The following is a 25,018-nucleotide window of genomic DNA, read 5'->3' as shown; positions in this document are numbered from 1 at the left end:
CGCTGGAACGCGAGGTGAGCCGAACCTCAATAGCCCGAGACACCGGCAGGCAAGAGGAGAGAGGAGACTAGAGGGAACGACCCCCGGGGGGGGGGGGGGGGAAGTTCACCAGGCTAACTGGAAGAGAGAGAGAGAGAAAAAAAAAAGGTGACTGGTATGGACGTGGGTTTCTCTCTCTCCGCTCACCTCTCAAGGGCGAGCAAGACAAAGAGCAGGCGCCATCTTGGACATACGTCATAAGCAGAGCAACCTCAGGTCTGCACCGGCCCTGAGCCCAGCAGAAAAACCTGACTCTGGGCGGGGCGAATTAACAGGAGATTAGGACCTAGTAAATTTGTGGTGCTACTGAACTGAGACTGTGAAAAAAGAGATGGTGGGGGAGAGAACTCACGGAATTCACGTGAGCACTCTCCAGAGACGCTACAATTCCATAACTTTGGCAACCCAGTGGGAGACTGAAGGAGAATTTGAGCCCACTCTGAGGGCCAAACAGATTCCCTGTATGGTCCTTGGGAAAGAGCTTCCGATCTCTGGCTCCTGTGGGTATATCATTTGCCTGCTAACTACCTCCAACTTCATTCAGCTGTGCGGAATTACTTCCCTTTTGAATCAAAAAAAGAAAGAGAGAGAGAGAGATTTACTACGCCTAACCTGGGAGTGTCACCTTTGGCACACCAAACAGAGCTCTCAGGCCACACCCATCTCAAGCCCTAAGGCTCCATCAAAAACAGATAGTCCACTTAATCTAGAGTCATAGTATAACAAGAAAAAGCACCACAGTGAAGAAACCAAATATCTCCAATATGCCAAATAACAAACGCAAAAACCGAGGTAATAAAAACAAGGAAGTCACCATGAAGCCCTCAAATGAAAAAGACACCCCAATTCAAGATTATGAAGATGATGACATAGAAGAAATGCAAGAAGCAGATCTCAAAAAATTGATAAGAACATTAAGTTCTCAAAAACAAATTCTTGAACTACAGAAATCCTTAATGGACAAGATAGAAAATCTCTCTCGTGAAAATGAAATATTAAGGAGGAATCAAAATGAAACAAAACAACTAGTACAACAGGAAGCTGTGATAGTGACGGAAATGAAGAATTCAATAGATCAAATGAAAAACACAATAGAGAGCCTTACAAACAGAATGGGTGAAGCAGAAGAGAGAATTTCGGAATTAGAAGACAGAGAACAGGAAAGGATACAGTCAGACCAAAGAAAAGAAGAGGAAATTAGAAATCTAAAACATATTGTCAGGAATCTTCAGGATACTATTAAAAAACCCAACATTCGGATTCTAGGAGTTCCTGAAGGCATGGAGAGGGAGAAAGGATTAGAAGGCCTTTTTAGTGAGATATTAGCAGAAAATTTCCCAGGTTTGGAGAAGGACAGAGAAATCCTAGTACAGGAAGCTCACAGAACCCCTAATAAACACGACCAAAAGAGATCCTCACCACGACACGTTGTAATTAAACTCTCCACAGTGAAACATAAAGAAAAGATCCTAAAATGTGCAAGAGAGAAAGGTCAGATTACTCTCAGAGGATCTCCAATCAGACTCACAGCTGACTTCTCATCAGAAACTCTACAAGCTAGGAGGGAATGGCGAGATATAGCCCGGGTACTAAGAGAGAAAAACTGCCAGCCCAGAATATTATATCCTGCAAAGCTCTCATTTGTGAATGAAGGTGAAATAAAGACTTTTCATAGCAAACAGAAATTGAAAGAATTTATCGCCACTCGTCCAGCCCTGCAACAGATGCTTAAAGATGTATTACACACAGAAACACAGAAACACGGTCATCAATATGAAAGAAGATAAAGGAAGGAAAGCTCACAGCAAAAGATCACAGGGAATTCAAAGCATATATTAGAACTTATCTTTGGCAAATGGCAGGGCAAAGTTACCACTTTTCATTAGTCACATTGAACGTTAATGGCCTGAACTGTCCAGTTAAAAGACACCGATTGGCTGATTGGGTTAAGGAACAAAACCCATCTATTTGCTGCTTACAAGAAACACATCTTTCCAACAAAGATCCATACAGACTGAAAGTGAAAGGCTGGAAAAAGATAAACCATGCCAACAGAAATGAAAAAAGAGCGGGCATAGCCATCTTAATATCGGACAACATAAACTTTACCACAAAAACTGTTAAGAGAGACAAAGAGGGGCACTATATTAAGGGATCAATACAACAAGAAGATATAACAATTATCAATGTATATGCACCTAACTACAGAGCACCAGTTTATCTAAAAGATTTGTTAACGGACTTTAAGGGAGACTTAGACCCCAATACAATAGTACTGGGGGACTTCAATACTCCACTCTCAGAAATAGACAGATCAACAGGACAGAAGATCAACAAGGACACAGTAGATTTAAATGACACTATAGCCCAAATGGATCTAACAGATATATACAGAACTTTCAATCCTACAGCTAAAGATTTTACATTCTTCTCAGCAGTACATGGAACCTTCTCTAGGATTGACCACATAATAGGCCATAAAGCAAGTCTCAGCAAATTCAAAAGAATTAGAATCATACCATGCAGCTTCTCAGACCATAAAGGAATGAAGTTGGAAATTAGCAACTCAGGAATCCCTAGAGCATACGCAAACACATGGAGATTGAACAACATGCTCCTGAATGAACAATGGGTCATAGAAGAAATTAAAAGAGAAATCAAAAATTTTCTGGAAGTAAATGAGGATAACAGCACAACATACCAAAACTTATGGGACGCAGCAAAAGCAGTGTTAAGAGGAAAATTTATATCAATAGGTGCCTACATCAAGAAATTGGAAAGGCACCAAATAGATGAGCTTTCAATTCACCTCAAGGATCTAGAAAACCTACAGCAAACCAGACCCAAATCTAGTAGGAGAAGAGAAATAATTAAAATCAGAGAAGAAATCAACAGGATTGAATTAAGAAAAACATTACAAAAAATCAGCCAAACGAGGAGCTGGTTTTTTGAAAAAATAAACAAAATTGACACCCCATTGGCCCAACTAACTAAAAAAAGAAGAGAAAAGACCCAAATCAATAAAATCAGAGATGAAAAAGGAAATGTAACAACAGACACCACAGAAATAAAAAGAATCATCAGAAATTACTACAAGGACTTGTATGCCAGCAAACAGGGAAACCTATCAGAAATGGATAGATTCCTGGACACATGCAACCTACCTAAATTGAACCAGGAAGACATCGAAAACCTAAACAGACCCATAACTGAGACAGAAATTGAAACAGTAATAAAGGCCCTCCCAACAAAGAAAAGCCCAGGACCAGATGGATTCACTGCTGAATTCTACCAGACATTTAAAGAAGAACTGACTCCAATTCTTCTCAAACTATTCAGAACAATCGAAGAAGAGGGAATCCTCCCAAATTCTTTCTATGAAGCCAGCATCACCTTAATTCCTAAGCCAGAAAAAGATGCAGCACTGAAAGAGAATTACAGACCAATATCCCTGATGAACATAGATGCAAAAATCCTCAATAAAATTCTCGCCAATAGAATGCAACAACACATCAGAAAGATCATCCATCCAGACCAAGTGGGATTTATCCCTGGTATGCAGGGATGGTTTAATGTACGCAAGACAATCAATGTGATACACCACATTAACAGACTGCAGAAGAAAAACCATATGATTATCTCAATAGATGCCGAGAAAGCATTTGATAAAATACAACACCCGTTCATGATGAAAACTCTAAGCAAACTGGGTTTGGAAGGAACATTCCTCAATACAATCAAAGCAATCTATGAAAAACCCACAGCCAACATCCTATTGAATGGGGAAAAGTTGGAAGCATTTCCACTGAGATCTGGTACCAGACAGGGATGCCCACTCTCACCACTGCTATTCAATATAGTTCTGGAGGTTCTAGCCAGAGCTATTAGGCAAGAAAAAGAAATTAAAGGGATACAAATTGGGAAGGAAGAACTCAAACTATCCCTCTTTGCAGATGACATGATTCTTTATTTAGGGGACCCAAAGAACTCTACTAAGAGACTATTGGAACTCATAGAAGATTTTGGCAAAGTAGCAGGGTATAAAATCAATGCACAAAAATCAACAGCCTTTGTATACACAGACAATGCCATGGCTGAGGAAGAACTTCTAAGATCAATCCCATTCACAATAGCTACAAAAACAATCAAATACCTTGGAATAAACTTAACCAAGGACGTGAAAGATCTCTACGATGAAAATTACAAAACCTTAAAGAAAGAAATAGAAAAGGATACCAAGAAATGGAAAAATCTTCCATGCTCATGGATTGGAAGAATCAATATCATCAAAATGTCCATTCTCCCAAAAGCAATTTATAGATTCAATGCAATACCAATCAAGATACCGAAGACCTTCTTCTCAGATCTGGAAAAAATGGTGCTGAAACTTATATGGAGGCACAAGAGACCTCGAATAGCTAAAGCAATCTTGTACAACAAAAACAAAGCCGGAGGCATCACAATACCAGATTTCAGGACATACTACAGGGCAGTTGTAATCAAAACAGCATGGTACTGGTACAGAAACAGATGGATAGACCAATGGAACAGAATTGAAACACCAGAAATCAACCCAAACATCTACAGCCAACTTATATTTGATCAAGGATCTAAAACTAATTCCTGGAGCAAGGACAGTCTATTCAATAAATGGTGCTGGGAAAATTGGATTTCCACGTGCAGAATCATGAAGCAAAACCCCTACCTTACACCTTACACAAAAATCCACTCAACATGGATTAAAGACCTAAATCTACGACCTGACACCATCAAGTTACTAGAGAACATTGGAGAAACCCTTCAAGATATTGGCACAGGCAAAGAATTTCTGGAAAAGACCCGGGAGGCACAGACAGTCAGAGCCAAAATCAACTACTGGGATTGCATCAAATTGAGAAGTTTCTGTACTGAAAAAGAAACAGTCAGGAGAGTGAAGAGACAACCGACAGAATGGGAAAATATATTTGCAAACTATGCAACAGATAAAGGGTTAATAACCAGAATCTACAAAGAAATCAAGAAACTCCACAAAAACAAAACCCACAACCCACTTAAGAGATGGGCCAAAGACCTCAATAGACATTTTTCAAAAGAGGAAACCCAAATGGCCAACAGGCACATGAAAAAATGTTCAAGGTCATTAGCAACCAGGGAAATGCAAATCAAAACCACAATGAGGTTTCACCTCACCCCGGTTAGAATGGCTCACATGCAGAAATCTACCAACAACAGATGCTGGCGAGGATGTGGGGAAAAAGGGACACTAACCCACTGTTGGTGGGAATGCAAACTGGTCAAGCCACTAAGGAAGTCAGTCTGGAGATTCCTCAGAAACCTGAAGATAACCCTACCGTTCGACCCAGCCATCCCACTCCTTGGAATTTACCCAAAGGAATTTAAATTGGCAAACAAAAAAGTGGTCTGCACCCTAATGTTTATTGCAGCTCAATTCACAATAGCCAAGACCTGGAACCAACCTAAATGCCCATCAACGGTAGACTGGATAAAGAAATTATGGGATATGTACTCTTTAGAATACTATACCGCAGTAAGAAACAACGAAATCCAGTCATTTGCAACAAAATGGAGGAATCTGGAACACATCATGCTGAGTGAAGTAAGCCAATCCCAAAGGGACAAATACCATATGTTCTCCCTGATCGGTGACAACTGACTGAACACCAAAAAGGAAACCTGTTGAAGTGAAATGGACACTATGGGAAACGGTGACTTGATCAGCATAGCCCTGACTGTTAATGAACAACTTAATACATTATCCCTCTTAGTAGTTTTTTTTTGTCTGTTCTACTTAATATGACTGGTTTAATTCTGTAATTAATACACAGTTATTCTTAAGTGTTGAAATTTAACTGAAATGTGATCCCGTTAAACATAAGAGTAGGAATAAGAGAGGGAAGAGATGTACAATTTGGGACATGCTCAAGCTGACTTGCCCCAAATGGTAGAGTTAGAAACATAGCAGGGGACTCCAATTTAATCCCATCAAGGTGGCATGTACCAATGCCATCTCACCAGTCCAAGTGATCAATTTCAGTTCACAACTGATCATAATGAAAGGACTAAGAGTCAAAGGAAGCACATAAACAAGTCTAGTACCTGCTAATACTAACCGATAGAATAAATAAAGGGGAGAGTGATCCAACATGGGAAGCGAGATACTCAGCAGACTCATAGAATGGTGGATGTCCTAAACAGCACTCTGGCCTCAGAATCAGCCCTAGAGGCATTCCAATCTGGCTGAAAAGCCCATGAGAGTATTTCAGGCATGGAAAGCCAAGACACTCTGGCAAAAAAAAAAAAAAAAAAAAAAAAAAAAAAAAAAAAAAAAAAAAAAAAAAAACAACCCTAAATGAAAGATCTCTGTGAGTGAGATCCCAGTGGAAAGAACAGGTCTTCAAAGAAGGAGGTACCTTTCTCTGAAGGGAGGAGAGAACCTCCACTTTGAATATGACCTTGTCTAAACAAGATAAGAGTTGGTGAACTCAAAAGGCTTCCATAGCCTTGGAAACTCATGACTGGTGCATAGGGAGATTACTGATGCCATAGACAGGAGTGTAAATTTGTAAAGTCAACAACAGGAGTCACTGTGCACTTACTCCTCATGTAGGATCTCTGTCCTTAACGTGCTGTACATTGAGACTTAATGTTATAATGAGTACTCAAACAGTATATTTCGCTTTGTGTTTCTATGGGGTGCAAACTGTTGAAATCTTTACTTAATGTATACTAAACTGATCTTCTGTAAAAAAAAAAAAAGAAGAAATTATCAATTCCCAACTTGACTCTTCTGGGATTAAACATGACAATAGGTCTGATCTGATTTCATCATCATTTAAAAAAATCATCTATTATTTTTCACTTTATGTTTGTGTGGGAGCAAACTGTTGAAATCTTTACTTAATGTATGCTAAACTCATCTTCTGTAGATAAAGAGAATCGAAAATGAATCCTCATGTGAATGGAAGGGGAGAGGGAGTGGGAAAGGGGAGGGATGCGGGTGGGAGAGACGATATGGGGGGAAGCCATTGTAATCCATAAGCTGTACTTTGGAAATTTATATTCATTAAATAAAAGTTAAAAAAAATAAAAATAAAAAAATAAAAAAAAAAACAAAAAAATTTTATATAATATTGGGTGGTTTATTTGGGGCCTTTATTCTTTTTGATATAAGCATTTATGGTCTTCTCAAATATACATGAGATACTCTCCAGGACTAGGCCACAAAAAGAAATTATAACAAATTTAAAAGGATAGAAATAATATTTTGCATATTTTCTGACAATAGCGCTTAAGAAGAATGTATATTCTGTTACTATTAGATGGTGTGTACTAAATGTCTATTAGGTTCATTTGTTCTCAAGTGTAGTGTAGTTCAAGTCCAGTGTTTTCTTGTTGATTTTCTGTCAAGATGATTTGTCCATTGTTGAAACTGGGATTGAACTCTTATACTATTATCATATTTCATTCTATTTCTTCAGACATATTAATATTCACTTTCTATATTTAGATGCTTCTCTATTGCTTGCATTCTCTTGATAAGTTGACTCCTTTGTCTCTCTATAATGAGCTTTTACAATTTTAAACTTAAATGCTATTTTATCTTTAACAAGTATAACTGCCCCTGCTCTCTTTTTTTTATGGGATATCTTTTTCTATCTATTCAGTTTCAGTCCTTTATGTCCTTAAAGGTTAAGTGAGTTTCTTATAGGCAGTCTATAGCTGAAATTTTTTTTAAGATTTATTTATTTATTTGAAGGGCAGAGTTACAGAGGGAGACAGAGAGACAGAGAGACACAGAGAGAGAGAGACAGAGAGAGAGCTTCCATCTGCTGGTTTACTCTCCAAATGGCCCCAGTAGACAGAGCTTTGCTGATCTGAAGCCAGGAGCCAGAAGCTTCTTCTGGGTCTCCCATGTGGGTGCAGGAGCCTAAGCACTTGGGCCATCTTCTACTGCTTCCCCAGGCACATCAGTGGGGAACTGGATCGGAAGTGAAACAGCCAGGACTGGGATGCTGTTGACTAGGCAATGGCTTTACTGGATATGTCACAGCACCAGCCCCAGAGTTTTGGGGTTTTTTGAAGAATTCATTTAGGCACTCTATGTCCTTTTATTGGAAAATTCAATACACTTAGATTCAAAATAATTTTAGAAAAAATTCACTGCTACTATTTTGCTAATTGTTTTCTGGTTGTGTGTGGTTGTTTTCCACCTTTCTTTTACTATTGCTTTTTTTGTGATTAGATGATTTTCTGTAGTGGTAACTGTGCTCCTTTTTATCTACCAGGGGTTATTTCTTTGTGGTTATATAAAATGTCTTACTGCATACCTTTGATTCTGTAAAAACTTCACATTTTAATTCTGTCATCTATGCTTTTTGATATCACTATGTTTTTATATTGTGTACTTCTAACAACATATTACATCTATAGTTATTTTGAATATTTTTGTTTTAACCTTAAAACTAAGGCTGTAATGACTTATACTGCCATTACAGTACTCAACCCAGGACTCAAACCCAGGATTCAGACATCCCAAGTAACAACATTGTGCCACATGCAAGCCTGTGGGAAAATCTTGGTTTCTCTTTTGTCTTTTCTTTGTCAGGAAAAGAATTCTTGATTGGGTGTGTTTTTCTTTCAGCATTTTGAATATAGAATCCTATTATCTCTTGATCTCCAAGGAGTTTGCTGAAAAATCTGCTAATTCCCTTGTAGGTGATAGTCTTTTTCTGTTGCTGCTTTCAGAACCCTCTGTCTGTCTGCAACTTTTTACAGCTTGACTATAACAGATAATGTATCTTCATGTAATATTGTATGGATTGAACCTAACTAGAAATTTTTAATTTCCCTGCACCTGGATATTTAGATCTTTCCTCAGATTTAGGATGTTTTTAAGTATCATTGTCTAAATAAGCTTTCTATTCCTTCTTAACGTATCCATCTTTAACTGCTATGTTGTAAATGTGCTTTTTGGAAGCTGTTACATTAATCCCACAGGACTGTTCATCATTCTTTTCCATTTCTTTTTTTCTTCTTCTCTGATGACCATATTTTCAAATAACCTCTCAGAGTTCACAGGCTATCCTTTTTGATCAAGTCTGCGGTAGAAGCACTCTATTGCATTTTCATTTCACTTTTTTAATTCTTAAGCTCCAGAATTTATTTTTTCAATGGTTTCAAACTCTGTTAAATTTCTTGTTTTCTCTATCATTTTCTTGACATCAGTGAATTATTTTCTGTGTTCTCTTCAAAATCACTGAGCTTTTTTAAAGCTAATATTTTGAATTTTTGGACAAGTATTTTGTAGTACTCCACCTCTGCAGTCAACATTAGAAAATTATTGCTTTCTTTTTGTGATGATTTACCTAGATTTTCCACATTTCCTTTTGCCTTACACTAATGTTGATTATTTAGCAAAATAACTCCAATTCCAGGCTGTTTGGTTAGATTTATTAGGGAAATACTTTCCTTTATTGGAGGGTGTGAAAGCATTAACTGTGTCAGGTACAGCAGATCTGGCTCCGGTGATGACATGGCTGTGGAGTCTCCATCATTGTTGGTGGTGACTACAGGCGTTCTCATAGAAAATGCTGTGTGTTTGTGTGCGAAGTAGCTACAAAGACTTTCAGGGTTTTGGTTGTGATAATTAGTAGAGTCCTCCATATCTCTCCCTGTCTTTCTTCCTACCTTTAAAATAAAAACAATAAATAATAAAAATTTTTTAAAACAAAGAGGAACCAGAAAGTAAAAATAAGAACAGATGTAAATGGAGGCAGTAAATAATAGCTAAGACTTAATATTGCACTTACAATGTTCCAGGTATTGGGTATTGTTCCAAACACTTTAAATTCATGTGACTGCCCGAACACTTGTATTTATTTTGTGGTTATTAATCTTACTTATTCACATGACTGAGGAAACTGAGTCACAAAGAGGTTAGTAACTTGCCCAAGTGACACAGCTGGCAGATGGTGGAGCCAGGAAGTCTGGCTCTGAGGCCCAGGCTCGGGACTATTGCATTATTCTGCCTCAAAATTTCCTATGCTTTCCTCTCACTCAACTCTTATTCCACTAAGCTCGTTCCTTCATCACGACCTCCTTCACCAATCTTTCTACTTCTATCATGAAATTAATCACTTTCTCGTGATCATAAATTCCAAAGTGCAAATGCAGCCTCATGTTCTTTAATTTATCTTCTTCTAGATCTTTCCATTTTGTTTCACCTGCAGTCCATCTATGAGATGCCTATTTACAAGTAGTGACTATCACAGAGTGAATCAAGAATAACAAACTCCTCTGCACCACTAGAATTCCAAAAGGATACACTGCAGTGAGGTTGTTTGATACTAAAGGTTGGATACTTGATTTTTCTGAGACCAATCTGAAAAGTAATAATAGTAGTTAAAATTTCTCGAGTGCCAACTATTTTATTTCAAGTACTCTCCACATATTATTTGCTTCAATCCCGTGAGTTAAGTAGTGATTATTCTGTGTCACAGTTCAGAAAACAGAGGAATAGAGTGCTTGGGTAATTTGCTTAATCTGTAGCCAAAGATGGAGCCAGGATGGGTCTCACAAAGGTTAATAGCACAACCCAAGTCTTAACCACTGTGCCAACAGCCTTTCAGTCCCACACTATCCATGGCAAGAGGAATATCAACCTTCCCACCTTTATACCTTTATTTCTGATACAGGAAGCAGAGTTTCTTTCCTAGTGAATCTTGTCTGTTTAACATGCCATTTCATAACCATTTCTATTAATCTGCCCCAAGAACCAAAAAACCCTCCGTGGCCTTTTCCTTTCCTACACAATTCTGTTTGGTTACTATTTTGCTCTTTTCCCTTGGAAGGGTGCTAGAATAGTAAGCATTCACTGGCATTTCACAATGACTGGAACATTTACTCTGGGACATTATGATTAATTCAAAGCATGTTTCCCAAATGAATCGCCTAAAATTGGGGGCTCACCTCAGATTCACTAAACCCTGATCTCTGGGGGTGTTGCTCAACCTGGGATGTCCAGGCATGATTCACACTCGCCCCTGTCTCCAGACTGTCTCCTGTGGAGGGGTAACTCCTTGTCCCCTTGGCAACTGCTCTTTGCAAGCTGCCAACTTTGCTCCTGCGCTATCAACACTCTAACGCCATGGGAAGGGCTGTGACGAGTTTCTGGAAAGTGAATAGGAAGTTGACTTTCTAAACAGCCTGACACTGAGGGGAGGCAGTCAGACTATAAGAAGCCTGGGTTTGGCAAAGGGCAGCGAGCCAGTGGAGTCGAACAGGAGATGGTAAGTTCATTTTTCTTTCGTATGGGAAGTAGATGAGTTGATGTGGCTTGGGGCTGAATCAGGCAGATAAAGGTTCAGAAAGCCAAAACCAGCAGCAATCATAGAGTTTCATACTGAAGAGACTGTGAGGGTTGGCAAGCACATCTAAACTTGCTCTCCACTAGGAGCCTCCCAGCATCCCTGTGAGCTGAGGAGGTTATTTGCATTTAACAAATGAAGACTTTGTGGCTTAGAGAAGCTGTCTGTTCAGCCTAAGACTTCACCTTTAGGCTTGATCATGTGAGGACCTGCATCCTGTTTTCTGGCTCCAAATCTGCTGTTCTTCTTACTAGAATATTCTGGGACCCTTTTGAGTGGATCTTGGTAAGCCTGTCAGTTCCTTTCCCAGGACTGCTGTTCTCTCTGGGATAAATAGAAGGGTCGGGAGTGCCCTGGGACAAGCCTACAATTGAGTGGTTTCTCATCCCCAGCCCTCTTCTTTCTCTATGCCCATATCTGTGTAGTTTTAGCTTCTGCTCTAAATTAAAGCTTTTTAATGACTCAGTTTCTGCTTCTCTAAAATGAACAAAATAATAGCATTCTATTTTGTAGTGTCATTGTAAGGATTAAATAAAATGATACTAAAAACTATTTATATCTGAGTCTGGAAAATAATAACAAGTAAATGATAGCTATTTTTATTGTTAGGAGAAAGAGAAAATTCTTGGGATAGTGTTGGATTTGGAACCCAGAGAAGATGCAAAAGTAACCAGGCATTTCAACTTCAGTAATGTTTCCCTAAATGAGACACATAAGGTTAGGCCACCTCTAATTCTACCTTTGTTCCACACCAACTCATCAGTGATATCCCACAGAGTCCCAGTTTCCAAAATCCTACAGTCTCTGGCTAGGAAGGAATCAGGCAGGTCTCTGCTCTTGTGTGCATTTCTAAGGGCTCAAGAAGAAAGTAGAGCAAATACCTGATTCATCCCACCTCTTTACTTTACCACAGCACTTTTCAAATAACATATGAGCATTTTCTGTTTTGGGGAAACAGGGACAAGGGGATAACAAAGAGAAGAGGAAGCAGTTCAAGCCTGTCCTAAATTTGAACCACAGTGAAATAAGGTTGTAGATTTCTTTATTCTCTTTTTGCATGTCATACTTCTCAATTCTCAACTCAAGTGAATAAGCAATTGTTCTCCTCCATTCTGTTTGATGTCCTTCTCTCTATTTCAAAGATATGAGCCTATTGAATCATGGAGGTCTTGTAGATTCTGGGTAGAAACCATGAAAGATCTGACTCCAACCTACCTTTTCTATTAACCTTGACCACATAAACACTGATCTTTAAATCTCATCCCTTTGTGGTGATATGCCACTGACTTCATCTCATATTCCTCTCCTCCACTGCTCATTAGATTTCAGCCACACCAATGTTCTTTGAATATATTACACTATGCTTCTACCTTACAATCTTTGAATTTGCTTTCTTCTCTGCTTTTTTCACTACCAATTTGCTATATGAGGACAGGAATTGCATCTATTCTCATCATTTTAGCCCCTTTCTCTAGAACAGTGTCTGGCATTGTAGGTACTTAATCAACAAATAATAAATAAATAATAATAATAAATAATGGGAAAGAACAGAACACCTCTCTTGGTGTGGGGGTGGAAGTGGTTGTGATAGGACAATTCCTCTGAGGAGGAAACTTTTGGATTTACAGAGCTAGGCAGACCCAGAAAGAGGGGATGCTGTGGGCACAAGAGCACAGGGAACAAACAATGCTTCCTGGAAATTATATGATGCTTTATTGTAAATGCATTGTTAAGTTGCAGAGAAAGCATGGGGTGATTAAGGGGTATTGGCAGGAGATAAGAATGGATGAACAGGAAGAGGCCACATCTGAAAAGATTTGACTCAGAGTTTGCTCAGAAAGTGGGAACAGCTGAAAGATTTTAAGTAGTAAGGCAATATGGTCATATTTTTGTGTTGGGACTATTATTCTCATGGCATTTTAGAAAAAGAATTGGAGAAAGTTTATGTAGAAAATGTGGCCAGTTAGAGGACGAGTGCCCTGGTCTGGGAAAGAAATGATGGCATCTAAGCTAATTCTGTGACAATCAAGGGAAATTTGGAGAATGGTTAGGTATTTCATCAGAAGAGAAAGTCAGTGTTGATGTGATTGATGTGAAGGGTTACAATGAGGAAGAGATCCTTGTTCTTTCCTCTTTGCTACAACTTGGTGGAAGACTGCAGGGTGTCTGTGGACAGGTAGGGGACAGGGACAGTGGTGGTATCACAGCCTTTCAGAGTCATATGCAGTCCAGAGGGTGAGATTGAAATTTGCCTTTCCTTCTCCCATTTCTAAGAGTTTCTGCTGTCCAGTGCCCTCCAGGCTTCCTGGGGTATACCAACTGTGGGGCAGTCCTTGCTCCTCCCTCTTCTCCTCCATTTGTTCCTTGTATCCCAACCTGGAGTTAAGAGACTGAGTCCTGTTCATTGATCTCTTAATTAGGAAGAATGAAGGAATGAGACCTCGTACCCTTAATTTCTCTCACAAATAGAGTGAGACGAAGTTCTAAGAAAAATTGTATGTGTGTAATCGCCAGAGGCCCAAATGTATTTTAATAAATTTTACTGTATTTGTTTAAGATAGACAATATTTTAAGGCATGCATATGGGTGGTAAAAAGCTCACTACAGGCTGGCGCCGCAGCTCAATAGGCTAATCCTCCACCTGCGGTGCTGGTACCCCGGGTTCTAGTCCTGGTCAGGGTTCCAGATTCTGTCCCGGTTGCCCCTCTTCCAGGCCAGCTCTCTGCTGTGGCCTGGGAGTACAGTGGAGGATGGCCCAAGTACTTGTGCCCTGCACCGGCATGGGAGACCAGGAGAAGCACCTGGCTCCTGCCTTCGGATCAGTGCGGTGCGCCGGCCGCAGCACGCCGGCCATGGTGGCCACTGGAGGGTGAACCAATGGCAAAGGAAGACCTTTCTCTCTGTCTCTCTCTCTCACTGTCCACTCTGCCTGTCAAAAAAATAAAAAATAAATTAAAAAAAGCTCACTACAGTTAAACAAATTCATATATAAGTACCCTTTTTTGCTGTTTACTTCGTGCGCCAAGAGAAGCTAAAATCTCATTTAGCCTGAATCCCATATACTGTATAATTTTATGATCTATAATGCCTGTGTTGCCCATTAGATCTCTAGACTTGTTGATCGTATGTGTATGTTACTCTGTATGATGGAAAGCAAATGGCAAGAACATATTTTACAGCTTTCCTGTGGTCTTCTAAGCACTTTTACTTAGATACCATTGCTACTGTAACTACAATGCACTTCTTTATAATTATTACTTATTGTTCTATTTAGCATACCTCTATCTTATTTTTAGTCATTTCCCTGCTACAATTCATTCAACCATTTAGCGTAAAATATTCATTAGACGTTAAGCATCTGCTCTACCCTGGGTGGGGATTCAGACCTGAACGCCAGCAACTCCCTCCAGCCTTATGCTTCTATGTTTGCTTTGTGTTTGGATTGTGGCTCTCATGCTCGGAGGGAGATCATGAATGGAGTTACTTAGGGGAACAAACAAACGACTGTAAGAAGGACCCAGGAAAGCAAAGAATGAGAGGAGAATGGGGCTAGAAAGTGGGAACCTAGGTAAACCCTTACCGCTGCGAGTGAAGCCAGTGGGCTGACATAGATTCAGAAGACTAAACCAGTTACTCCAGGCATTACAGAATAATCAAGAGTAGAGCTAAGAGAAGCATTTTAAGCAAAAGGAAGTAGTCAGAAGCATATATTGGTACACTAAGGGCAAGGCTGGTAAGAGTTGAAATCTTCCTTTTATTTGGCAATTTGGACGCTAGTGATAAAGCTCAGATGAGAAGCTTTGTAGGATGATGGGGCAGAGGGTTGGACAGTAAAGGCGAGGCAAGGTAGTGAAGAAAGCTTAACATAGAGGAAGGAGAGAAGTCAGGCAGTATCTGCATGGAAGGATAAGGGGCCAAGAGAGTAACATGGACTCTGCCTCTCTAAGAGAGTAAAGCTGTGGTCTTCAGTGTAGAGGAGATGGGATCTCCTTTCCAAGGCACCCTTCTTGCCAACTGTATACACCAGTTGGAATACCAGCAAGGCTTGGGGCTCCTGTGGGTGTCTAGTCCCTCTGCCTCTGAAAAGGGAGGTCAGGGTCAAGCACGTTTTCCTTCTACTCTCTGCCTCTCTCTTTGCCCTGCAATTCCTTTTTGTGCTTTGGAAAAGTGAAGTGAAAGATAAAGATAACCATGGTGCCTGACAAAGGTTTACACAGGCACAGGATATCACTCCAATGACCCAGTCTCTGACTCCTTTCCAGCGACTTCCAGTTGGAATCAGGCTGCCAGAGAACACTGAAGCAAAGATTAGCAGAACTCATTGCAGCTTCTGCTAGAAGGCATTTCCTCGTGTTTCTACATGTAGCTTGCTGAGTAACACCGGCTAGAATCCTTAACCCTTCAGCACCCTGACCCAGTAGCATTCTAAAAACTCTACATGGTGGCTTAAAAAATATCATGGAAGCCGGCGCCGCGGCTCACTAGGCTAATCCTCTGCCTTGCGGCGCCAGCACACCGGGTTCTAGTCCTGGTCGGGGCGCCAGATTCTGTCCCGGTTGCCCCTCTTCCAGGCCAGCTCTCTGCTGTGGCCAGGGAGTGCAGTGGAGGATGGCCCAAGTCCTTGGGCCCTGCACCCCATGGGAGACCAGGAGAAGCACCTGGCTCCTGCCATCGGATCAGCGCGATGCGCCGGCCGCAGCACACCGGCCGCGACGGCCATTGGAGGGTGAACCAACGGCAAAGGAAGACCTTTCTCTCTGTCTCTCTCTCTCTCTCTCTCACTATCCACTCTGCCTGTCAAAAACAAAAACAAACAAACAAACAAAAAAAAACCAACCCTTGCATGGAGAGGAAGAGAGAACAGGTTTACTCAGGAATTAGATGGGAAATCAGGCGGACTAAGGATCATCAGGACAGGTAAGAAGGGCACCTCCCTTCTTCCCTTCTACAAATGCTTAACAAGTGCCTTCCATTTGCTATCATTGTATTCTGCTAGGGGAGGAGGGTTTATACAAGAAATTTCCTCCCATGACTGTGGGAAAAAGGCAGGCCTGGCTGTACATGCCTAGGTTATGATCTCAAAGAATATTTTTAGAAGATTTTATTTATTTATTTATTTGAGAGATAGAGATTCAGATAGACAGAGGGAGAGACAGACAGAGAGGTAATCCATCCACTGGTTCACTCCCCAAATGGCCACAATGGCTGGAGCTGTGCTGATCTGAAGCCAGAAGCCAGGAGCTTCTTCCAGGTCTCCCACATAGGTGCAGGTGCCAAAACACTTGGGCCATCTTCTACTGCGCTCCCAGGCCATCAGCAGGCAGAGACCTAGACCAGAAAAGGAGTAGCCAGGACACTAACCGGCGCCCATATAGGGTGCTGGTGCTGCAGGAGGAAGCTTAATCTACTATACCATAGCATTGGCCACCTCAAAGAATATTGTTTGCTTATGCAAGCAGACTATTTCAACAGTGTAACAGGGTCAGGCTCCCTACCCAGCTTTGTGTATACTTGATGAGCAGGGCCGCAACCTTCCCTAGCAAATTGGGCTATACATCACATCATTTAAAAATACTTTAAGGGGAGCCGGCGCCGCGGCTCACTAGGCTAATCCTCTGCCTTGCGGCGCCGGCACACCGGGTTCTAGTCCCGGTCGGGGCACCGGATTCTGTCCTGGTTGCCCCTCTTCCAGGCCAGCTCTCTGCTGTGGCCAGGGAGTGCAGTGGAGGATGGCCCAAGTCCTTGGGCCCTGCACCCCATGGGAGACCAGGAGAAGCACCTGGCTCCTGCAATCGGATCAGCGCGGTGCGCCAGCCGCAGCGCGGCGGCCATTGGAGGGTAAACCAACGGCAAAAGGAAGACCTTTCTCTCTCTCTCTCTCTCACTGTCCACTCTGCCTGTGGAAAAAAAAATACTTTAAGGGGCAGGTGTTTGGTGCAGTAGTTATGACAACAATTGTGGGGTGGGTGGTGTGATACAGCAAGTTAACTTGCCACTGGGTATGCCTACATCCCGTACTAGAGTACCAGGTTCATACCTGGCTATTCCATGCCTCTGATTCAACTTATTACTCAGATGCTGAGAGTATGGCTCAAGTACTTGAATTCACTACCACCCATTTGGAGAACACAGGCGGTCATTTGGGGAGTGAGCCAGCAGATGGAAGATCTGTCACTCTGCCTTTCAAATAAATCTTTAAAAAGAAAGATGCTTCTTGGTATCTCCTGGTTCAAGTTCGGCTCCTCTGTTTCCTATTCAGCTTCCTGCTAATGTTAACCTAGAAGGCAGCTGAAGATGGCTCCAGTAGCTGGATCCCTGCCACCCACATGGGAGACCCAGACTGAATTCCAGCCTCCTCCATTTGATTTAATCAAACCCTGGCTATTTCAGGCTTTTGGGGAGTAAACCATTAGTGGAATAGAAGATTTCTCTCTCTCTCTCTCTCTCTCTCTCATCTCTCTGCTGAAGAATTCCAAGGAAATGCCAAGTAGATTTGGTATAATCCTCATAGTCTCCTACAGCTGTGAAATAATCTATGAGAGGTGACTGGTACTTGGTGAAACAGAAATGTATTATTGGATTAAAGCAGAGGATGAACTTTTTCCTCTCTTAGATATAATATGCCTTGATCTGAAGCACTACAAGTCCTATAAGACTTTGAAATGTTTAGAACCAGTTTCTCTCTCTCTCTCTCTCTCTCTCTCTCTCTGTGTATGTGTATGTTTGCACATGTGTGTGTATTCTGTTTCAGTAAAGAATTTGCTGAGGAAATTTTGTTTGAGCCAAATTTTATTTAAAAGTTTAAGCAATTAAGATGGGAAATAGTGGTTAGAATTGGGCATGGTGATAGGGAGTCATGATCCTCATCTACTCAACCTCCCCACAAACTTCCTGGAGCTGGTTCCAAAGCCAGAGAGATCTATGAAACTATTCTGTTCAGGGAGAAAACCACTTCCTAAAGTCACCAGAAGGGCGCTGTTAGTTTAGAACATGTTGAAAGATGAGCAGAAATCCAGCACAGGTTCAAAGGTAGACACTGGGGTCACCTTCGTGAAGGCTGAGTCGTTGTGCTCCTTACTGGCAATGCTTTTGCTCTCATACTTCCAGAAATATTTTTGGAATACCATGTAACTTCCTGCACTTTTCTAAGTGGACAGCTAACATTTTTCACCATAAATTTTAAAAGAAAAGATTGGACTTCCAGCAGATTGTGAAGATTAGCCTCTTAAAGTTGTTGCATCATTTCTTAGTACAGCCAATGTAATTTAATACCAAAGTGATCTGGTGACCCTCATCACTTAAACCATAAATAAACTTGTAATAACAAGTTTTCCACAACTCATTTTCTCTCCCTTAATACTTCTTTCTTTAATTCTATTTACTTCTCTAAAATTTTAATGACATTTTAAGCTTAAAATCTTTTCTTGATTACCCTATCATTTATTTTAAAGAATAAAAATACAATAAATAGAAATTTTAAAAGATTTTATTTTTCTGAAACCTTAAGTATTTATGTTTAAAATTTATTTTAAGTCTTTTTTTATTAAGTTAGCATAAAAATTACTTTTAATACACAACTGAATAAACTACCATAAATATACTACAAATTTTGATAAGTAACAAACAATTATATTTAAAATGGTATTAAAATGCCTCTCTATATGGGGAAGGGACTTTTTTCTTATTTATTTGTATATTCATAGATTAATATTATTTATAAATTAAATTAGAGAAGTTTTGTATCAGTTTTTTTGTTATATTTCATTTTTAGGAATTTAAACACTGAAAAACTTCATTAACATGAATAAGTAAATGGGAAGAGAAATTTTATTATACAGTTCTTCCAGTTCTTTGAACTCCTTCTATGTCACATGCTCCAAACTCTATAGTCAAAACTTGGTCAAAGATGTGACTTAATTGGGTCTTCCCTCAAAGTTGGTGAAAGGAAGGAGATAGAAGCCACTGGATTTGAAAATGGAACAGATATGTTACATTATCATAAGTTCTCAACACTTATTCCAATATTTTGAATTGTCTCTGACATACCAATATTTTTAATGTCCAGGGGACAAAACCCCAAGTAAATAGAATATCAGCAAAAAGAATGATTTTCTTTTGTAAAGTGGGAGAAGGGCATGTTTTTAGGCAGACTGGTTTTAGAAAGGTATTCATTTGAAAGGTGAGAACATAAATTCTGATTTAACTAACACTGCTCTTGCTTGTGTAAATCATGTCAGAGTCATCCTGGTTTGAAAATTTCTCCTAATGTACTTAGAATGGTACTTTTTGTATATTGAATATAAATACAGTAGTAGAAATAGCTGGTAATACAACACAATCTGAGAAACCTCAGTGGGGTTAAGTCCCCACCAGAGAATTACCACCATACTTGCTTGTCCAAATAAGCAGCACCATAAATCATAACATTAGGATACGCTCAGTTTTAAACCAAGGTTGCTACAGAGGTCAGCTAACTAGTGTTCTAACTTATAAGAACATGAAATATGCCTGCTTATTGAAGTCATTATCCAAAAAGTCCTAATTAGAAGGTGCCAGCCTTCTTACACAAAGATACTTCCTCACCCCAAATCTGGGAGACTTGTCATTGTTTGAGTTGTGTCCTCACTGGTATTTGGTTGGACTGTAGTCAGTTACACATATATACCACCTTACATCATTGCAATTTTCCTACATCATTCACTATTGGGACACAGACTGTGGTAATTCAAAATTTCTCTATAAGAGAGGTTTTAGGCAGGTCTGGCATAGCTGTAAAAGTACAGCTCCAAAGAAAATGCATTTTTTTGTTGGCGATAATGCTGGGGTGGCTCTGGGAGCACTGATGCAGCAGCTAGACTTGGTCATGTCTGTCACACACCCAGTCATCCACAACAGCAAGCAAGCCTGGATGTTTATCAAAATAAAATAGGAGCAGACAGAGCTCTTGGTTCAAAGTCATGCTTTTCTGCCATCCTTCTGTCCATGTTATTTAGATGTGCCAAGCTTCATCATTTTCATGTGCAATATGAGGAAATTGGGGAAGATGAGCATTTCTAGAATGAATTTGTCTAAAAAATTTTTAAGTGTTAATGGATTTGATGAAATCCTCACAAAAGGGAGCGCATGAGAATTAACAGCTGTTACAGATCCAAGGGGAATAAATTTACTCTATGTTTTAAGATATATTAAATATATACTAAACATTAAATAGTATTGTGCATACCTGTGCTAAAATGGTAAATCAAGCAGTTAAGACATAGATCAATATATGGCATTGCATAATACAATTAATTGATGCTCTACACATCAGAATAGTTAGGTATTATTTCTGTGGATCGAGTGCTCATGTGACTTCCTATTATACCTGGTTATACCAATTCTTAAAGGAAGAATGCTGCATAATAATGGCAGTCATATTGCTGTGTTTAGCTTCTTTAGAGATTTTTTAAGGACAGAGACAGAATCAGTAGGCAGACTGAGCGCCCATCTGCTGGTTTAGCCTACAAATGCCAACACGAGGGGGTCAAAGCTCTCAATTCAGGTCTCCCACATGGGTGGCAGGATGCCCAGTTCCACGGGTCTCCCTTCCAGTGTCTGCAGTAGCAGGAAGCTGAATCAGGAGACAGAAACAGGTATTGAATCCAGGCCTTCCAATGTGGACGTGGCTAACTGGCTTAACCACTAGGCCAAATGCCCAAAGTGGGTCTGGTATTTTTCTTACAAGCATATTAAAAATATATTGTAAAAGAAATGCATTGGTGGTAAAGTAATTACTCAGGAAATATTTAGTGAAAGAATGAAGAAACAAACTCTGTGTTCAGCTTCAGTATAGTGTTCATCTAAGCCTTGGAAGCACAGCAATGAGAAATGAGAGAGCTTGCACCACCCGCCAACTGAAATAGGTAGAATTATAACTCAACATAGCCATTATTAGCTAGAACTGTTTAGGCCTTGTTGGTTGTACGTGGGTACTAAAAGGAGGTTTGCTTTTCTTATTTCAGGCCAGCTGCCTAAAAGTCATCTGGAACCAAAGATTCCAGAAAACGGTCTTTGGAGCAGCCCAACTGCTTTACTTTGGAGCTCTGATCTCTGGTAAGCTTTATGGTACCTCCTCACATGGAATGGAGTAATTAGGCTTAGAGCCCAGAGCCAAATGCGAGAAGTTCAGGATTGCAGGCAGTTGTGAAGCCTGGGAAAACTGTCTAGGTCCAGATTCCTAGAGGATAAACACACCCTATGCCACCGTATTGGTAGAAAAAGGCTTCAGGAAAAACTTATGCTGATATATCCAGGACCAACTACCCTATTAAAGCATAGTAGGTACAGTCTCACGGCGGTTCAAGGAACCCATTAAATGTTTTAATTTCTTTAAAGATAATTTCCTTTGAATTCAAAATGTTCTAATATAGAATGTACTCATTTTTATATTGCCTAAGTCCATGAAAGTCAAAATGTGAATCTGGTTATATCAGAATAAAGTTGTGTGGCAAAGCAATTTCATACAGGTATCAGTGCAGAAGGCATTAATGTGACTGGTCCTCAGGCAGGCAGCAGGGGTGAGGGTTGACTAGCAACAATGCTTTATAAACAGGAAAGGCAGACATTTCCAGGCTTGATTGCTTGCATTGTACACCTTCTCACATGGGATCTGGCCTCTTCTGCCCAGTGAGCTGCCACAGGCTACAATAACAGTAATTTACATCATCGTGCCTTTATACTTTTGAAGGGCACATTCTTTGTTTTATTTGATGTCACAAACATTTGTAAAGAATGGATGTTTGAGGCCTGTTTTAACCGTGAGTAAAAAGACATAGAGGAAGTAGAGTAATTTATCAAAAAGAAACAGTCAAGAGAAGTAAAATGAGTGCACGATTTCATATCAGGAGATCTGATTTCTATTCCTGACTCTGCCCCAAACCTGTTGTGTTTCATTCACTCAACAAGTTTCTATGTTGAATGCCTATGAAGTCTAAACTCTATGCTTGGTGCAAGGGATCCAGGGCTAAAAAGAAATCACCATCAGGGATTCTCAGTCTAGTGTATGTGAACCATATCAGTGAAATTAACTGCCATATCATGGCAATTAACTGTGGCAGAAGCAGGGACAGATGCAATGGGCAGCTGGAGGAAGGAGCACTGAGCCTACTTGCGGCTGATACAGAAAATAGGTGGAGTAAGAAAGGAGGGCAGCCAGGGTAACAGGAAGAGGATGTGCAAAGGCACAGAGGAGAAGTTTTGTTTTTCTAAAAAGAGTAAATACGGTGAGCAATGAACGTGGGCCAGCAGGTAGTCTCCGACTCAGAAAGCATTTTGGTTTCCATGTGACGAGGAAGAACCTACCACAAAGATTTTTGCATGTGTGTGTCTTTAAGCTGGGTTTGGACAAATTGTTTGACATTTCCTTAATTTATAAAAGAATAAGAGTAAGTTACATGATCTCTGCCATCTCTTCAATTCTGAAATCTTATGATTCTGAATCTTTTACACCAGAACTTTTTGACATGTTCTTATTCTGGACTTGAATACATTAACAAATGAAATAGAGAAATCACTCTTTTTCATTAAAACAACCACATTAGACAAAAAATCATATTTTGGGTATTTATCTGGTCAGAACTTCTCTGACTTCATGGACGCCTACTTAGGCTCATAGCCTCCGTCTAGTTAGGGTGCTAACTAACCTGGTCCTCACTCTTCTTTACATTAGAGTTAACAAATCAGAAAGAAGTGGCAGCATGGACATATAATTACAGCATAAAAGCATACTCGTGGAATGTTTCCCGTGCCTTCTGCCAGAAATACTACACGGATTTAGTGGCCATCCAGAATAAAAATGAAATTGCTCACCTCAATGATGTCATACCCTACTACAGCTCTTACTATTGGATTGGGATCCGAAAGATCAATGATAAGTGGACTTGGGTGGGAACCAAAAAGCCTCTCACCAAAGAGGCTGAGAACTGGGCAGACAATGAGCCCAACAATAAGAAGAACAATGAAGACTGTGTGGAGATGTACATCAAGAGGTCGACTTCTCCCGGAAAGTGGAATGATGATCGCTGCAGATATAAAAAGCGGGCGCTGTGCTATACAGGTAGGGCCTTCCCCATGCTAAATCCTTCCTGTTAAAAAAAAAAAATACCTTCCCTGGTTTATCACTGTAACCACTGGGCCAATAGCATGAAGTCATAAAGTCAGGGACATGGGAAAAAGGAGTAAACAGTCAGCAATTCTGAGCACATTAATGACTGTAAGGTCAAGACTAGAGGAAACTGGCGATGTGAAACTAGAGGAAATGTTAGTATCATCTGGTCCACCTTGCTCGTCCTATAACCGATGAAATGGATGGCCTGGAAGTTTTAATTTCTTAGGGTCAGAGAGCTGGACAGAAGCAAAGTTGGGACTGAAAATCAGTCCTAAACTTTAGGCTCAGAGTTTTTTCAGCACTATGCCATGGTATAAAAGAAAGTACAAGTTGAGAAGGAATTTATCCCCATCTTTGGGAGACACAGCTGTAACTGCTGTTTATTGAAGGTCAGTAGTCTTTTGTTCCAGATGTTGTGCTGATAGAATGTGCCATTTGATCATTTAGTATTAGTTAGATTTGGTCCTCAGGACAACACTGTCAATCAGGTTCTTCTTTTATTCTTATTTTGCTAGTGATGGAAAAGGTCAGAGTTAATAAGTAATCTGCTCAAGGTTCTAAGCTTGTTGATGGTAGAACCAGTTTCAGATTCATGCTGAATCCAAAGTTGGTGTTTATAACCATATATGCTACTATATTCTTTGCTTCACATCTTCATAAGACAATTTGAGAACATGACTAAGGACTGCAAAAGCTGAACAGAGTTTTAACAACGTGTCTTCAAGTACATTGGGCTTTGATGGGGTGAGGGTAGTGCAGGAAAGGGAAGAAGTGACTGAATCTACTTGATTCTCAGTTCCCTAGTTCAGAGTGAATAGGTGTGCATGTCTGAGAAGGAACACAGAAGCAATCTAGCACATCTTTCTATGTATCATGTGGCTTCTCTTGGTAATATACTCCAAAGTGGACCGACACGTGCCTAGATATTCGGGCAAAGGAAACAACCAACAGAAAACAGTCCAGCCATAGGCCTTGCCCCCAGTTCTAACCTCATCAATAAAAATATCAATAAAAAATATTCAACGTAGTGCCTATTGAAATACTAATCCTCCACAAGTGCATATACCCTCAAAGACTCTTCTTGTAAGAAAGAAGCCCTGGTCTTTTCTCTTCTGTCACTCCAGTGTCACAGACTTAGTGAGGAAGGCCTGAAAGGTCAGCAGTCACCTGCACCGTTTAAACCTGACATATTTAGATTCATGAAATGTCCTCTAATAAGATGTTTGTTCTTTACCATAAGTAAGTCTTAAACATATCATTTGGCTCCTTTGTTCCTCTGATTTATGGTATTGAGTCTATATTTGCAACAAAAGGTGGGAGGGTTTTGACCCCAACATTGTCAATCTGGGCTCAGAGAAGTATCCTGCATAAGGTCTCACAGCAGGTAGGCAGCAGAGCCAGGATTCAGATCATATGTATATGACCCTTTCCCACCCCACATCTGGTT

At 40.2% G+C, this 25,018-nt stretch overlaps 1 protein-coding gene across 3 annotated transcripts in view; it reads left to right on the top strand.

The window, feature by feature from the left end:
- The first annotated feature begins 11,102 nt into the window (after positions 1-11,102).
- The window catches only part of SELP (selectin P), a 64,886-nt gene continuing 50,970 nt past the window's right edge, over positions 11,103-25,018 (top strand). The window contains exons 1-3 of one of the 3 annotated variants that reach the window (XM_070076673.1): positions 11,103-11,348; positions 21,428-21,518; positions 23,134-23,520. In XM_070076673.1, coding sequence (XP_069932774.1) covers positions 11,346-11,348; positions 21,428-21,518; positions 23,134-23,520 — 481 coding nt within the window. In that variant the 5' untranslated portion in view covers positions 11,103-11,345. 3 annotated transcript variants of the gene reach the window in all.

This window comes from Oryctolagus cuniculus, chromosome 7 (genome assembly GCF_964237555.1).
Source record: "Oryctolagus cuniculus chromosome 7, mOryCun1.1, whole genome shotgun sequence".
Taxonomy (NCBI): Eukaryota; Metazoa; Chordata; class Mammalia; order Lagomorpha; family Leporidae; genus Oryctolagus; species Oryctolagus cuniculus.
Note: the sequence above shows the minus strand (reverse complement) of the source record. Positions and strands in the feature narration are given on the sequence as shown.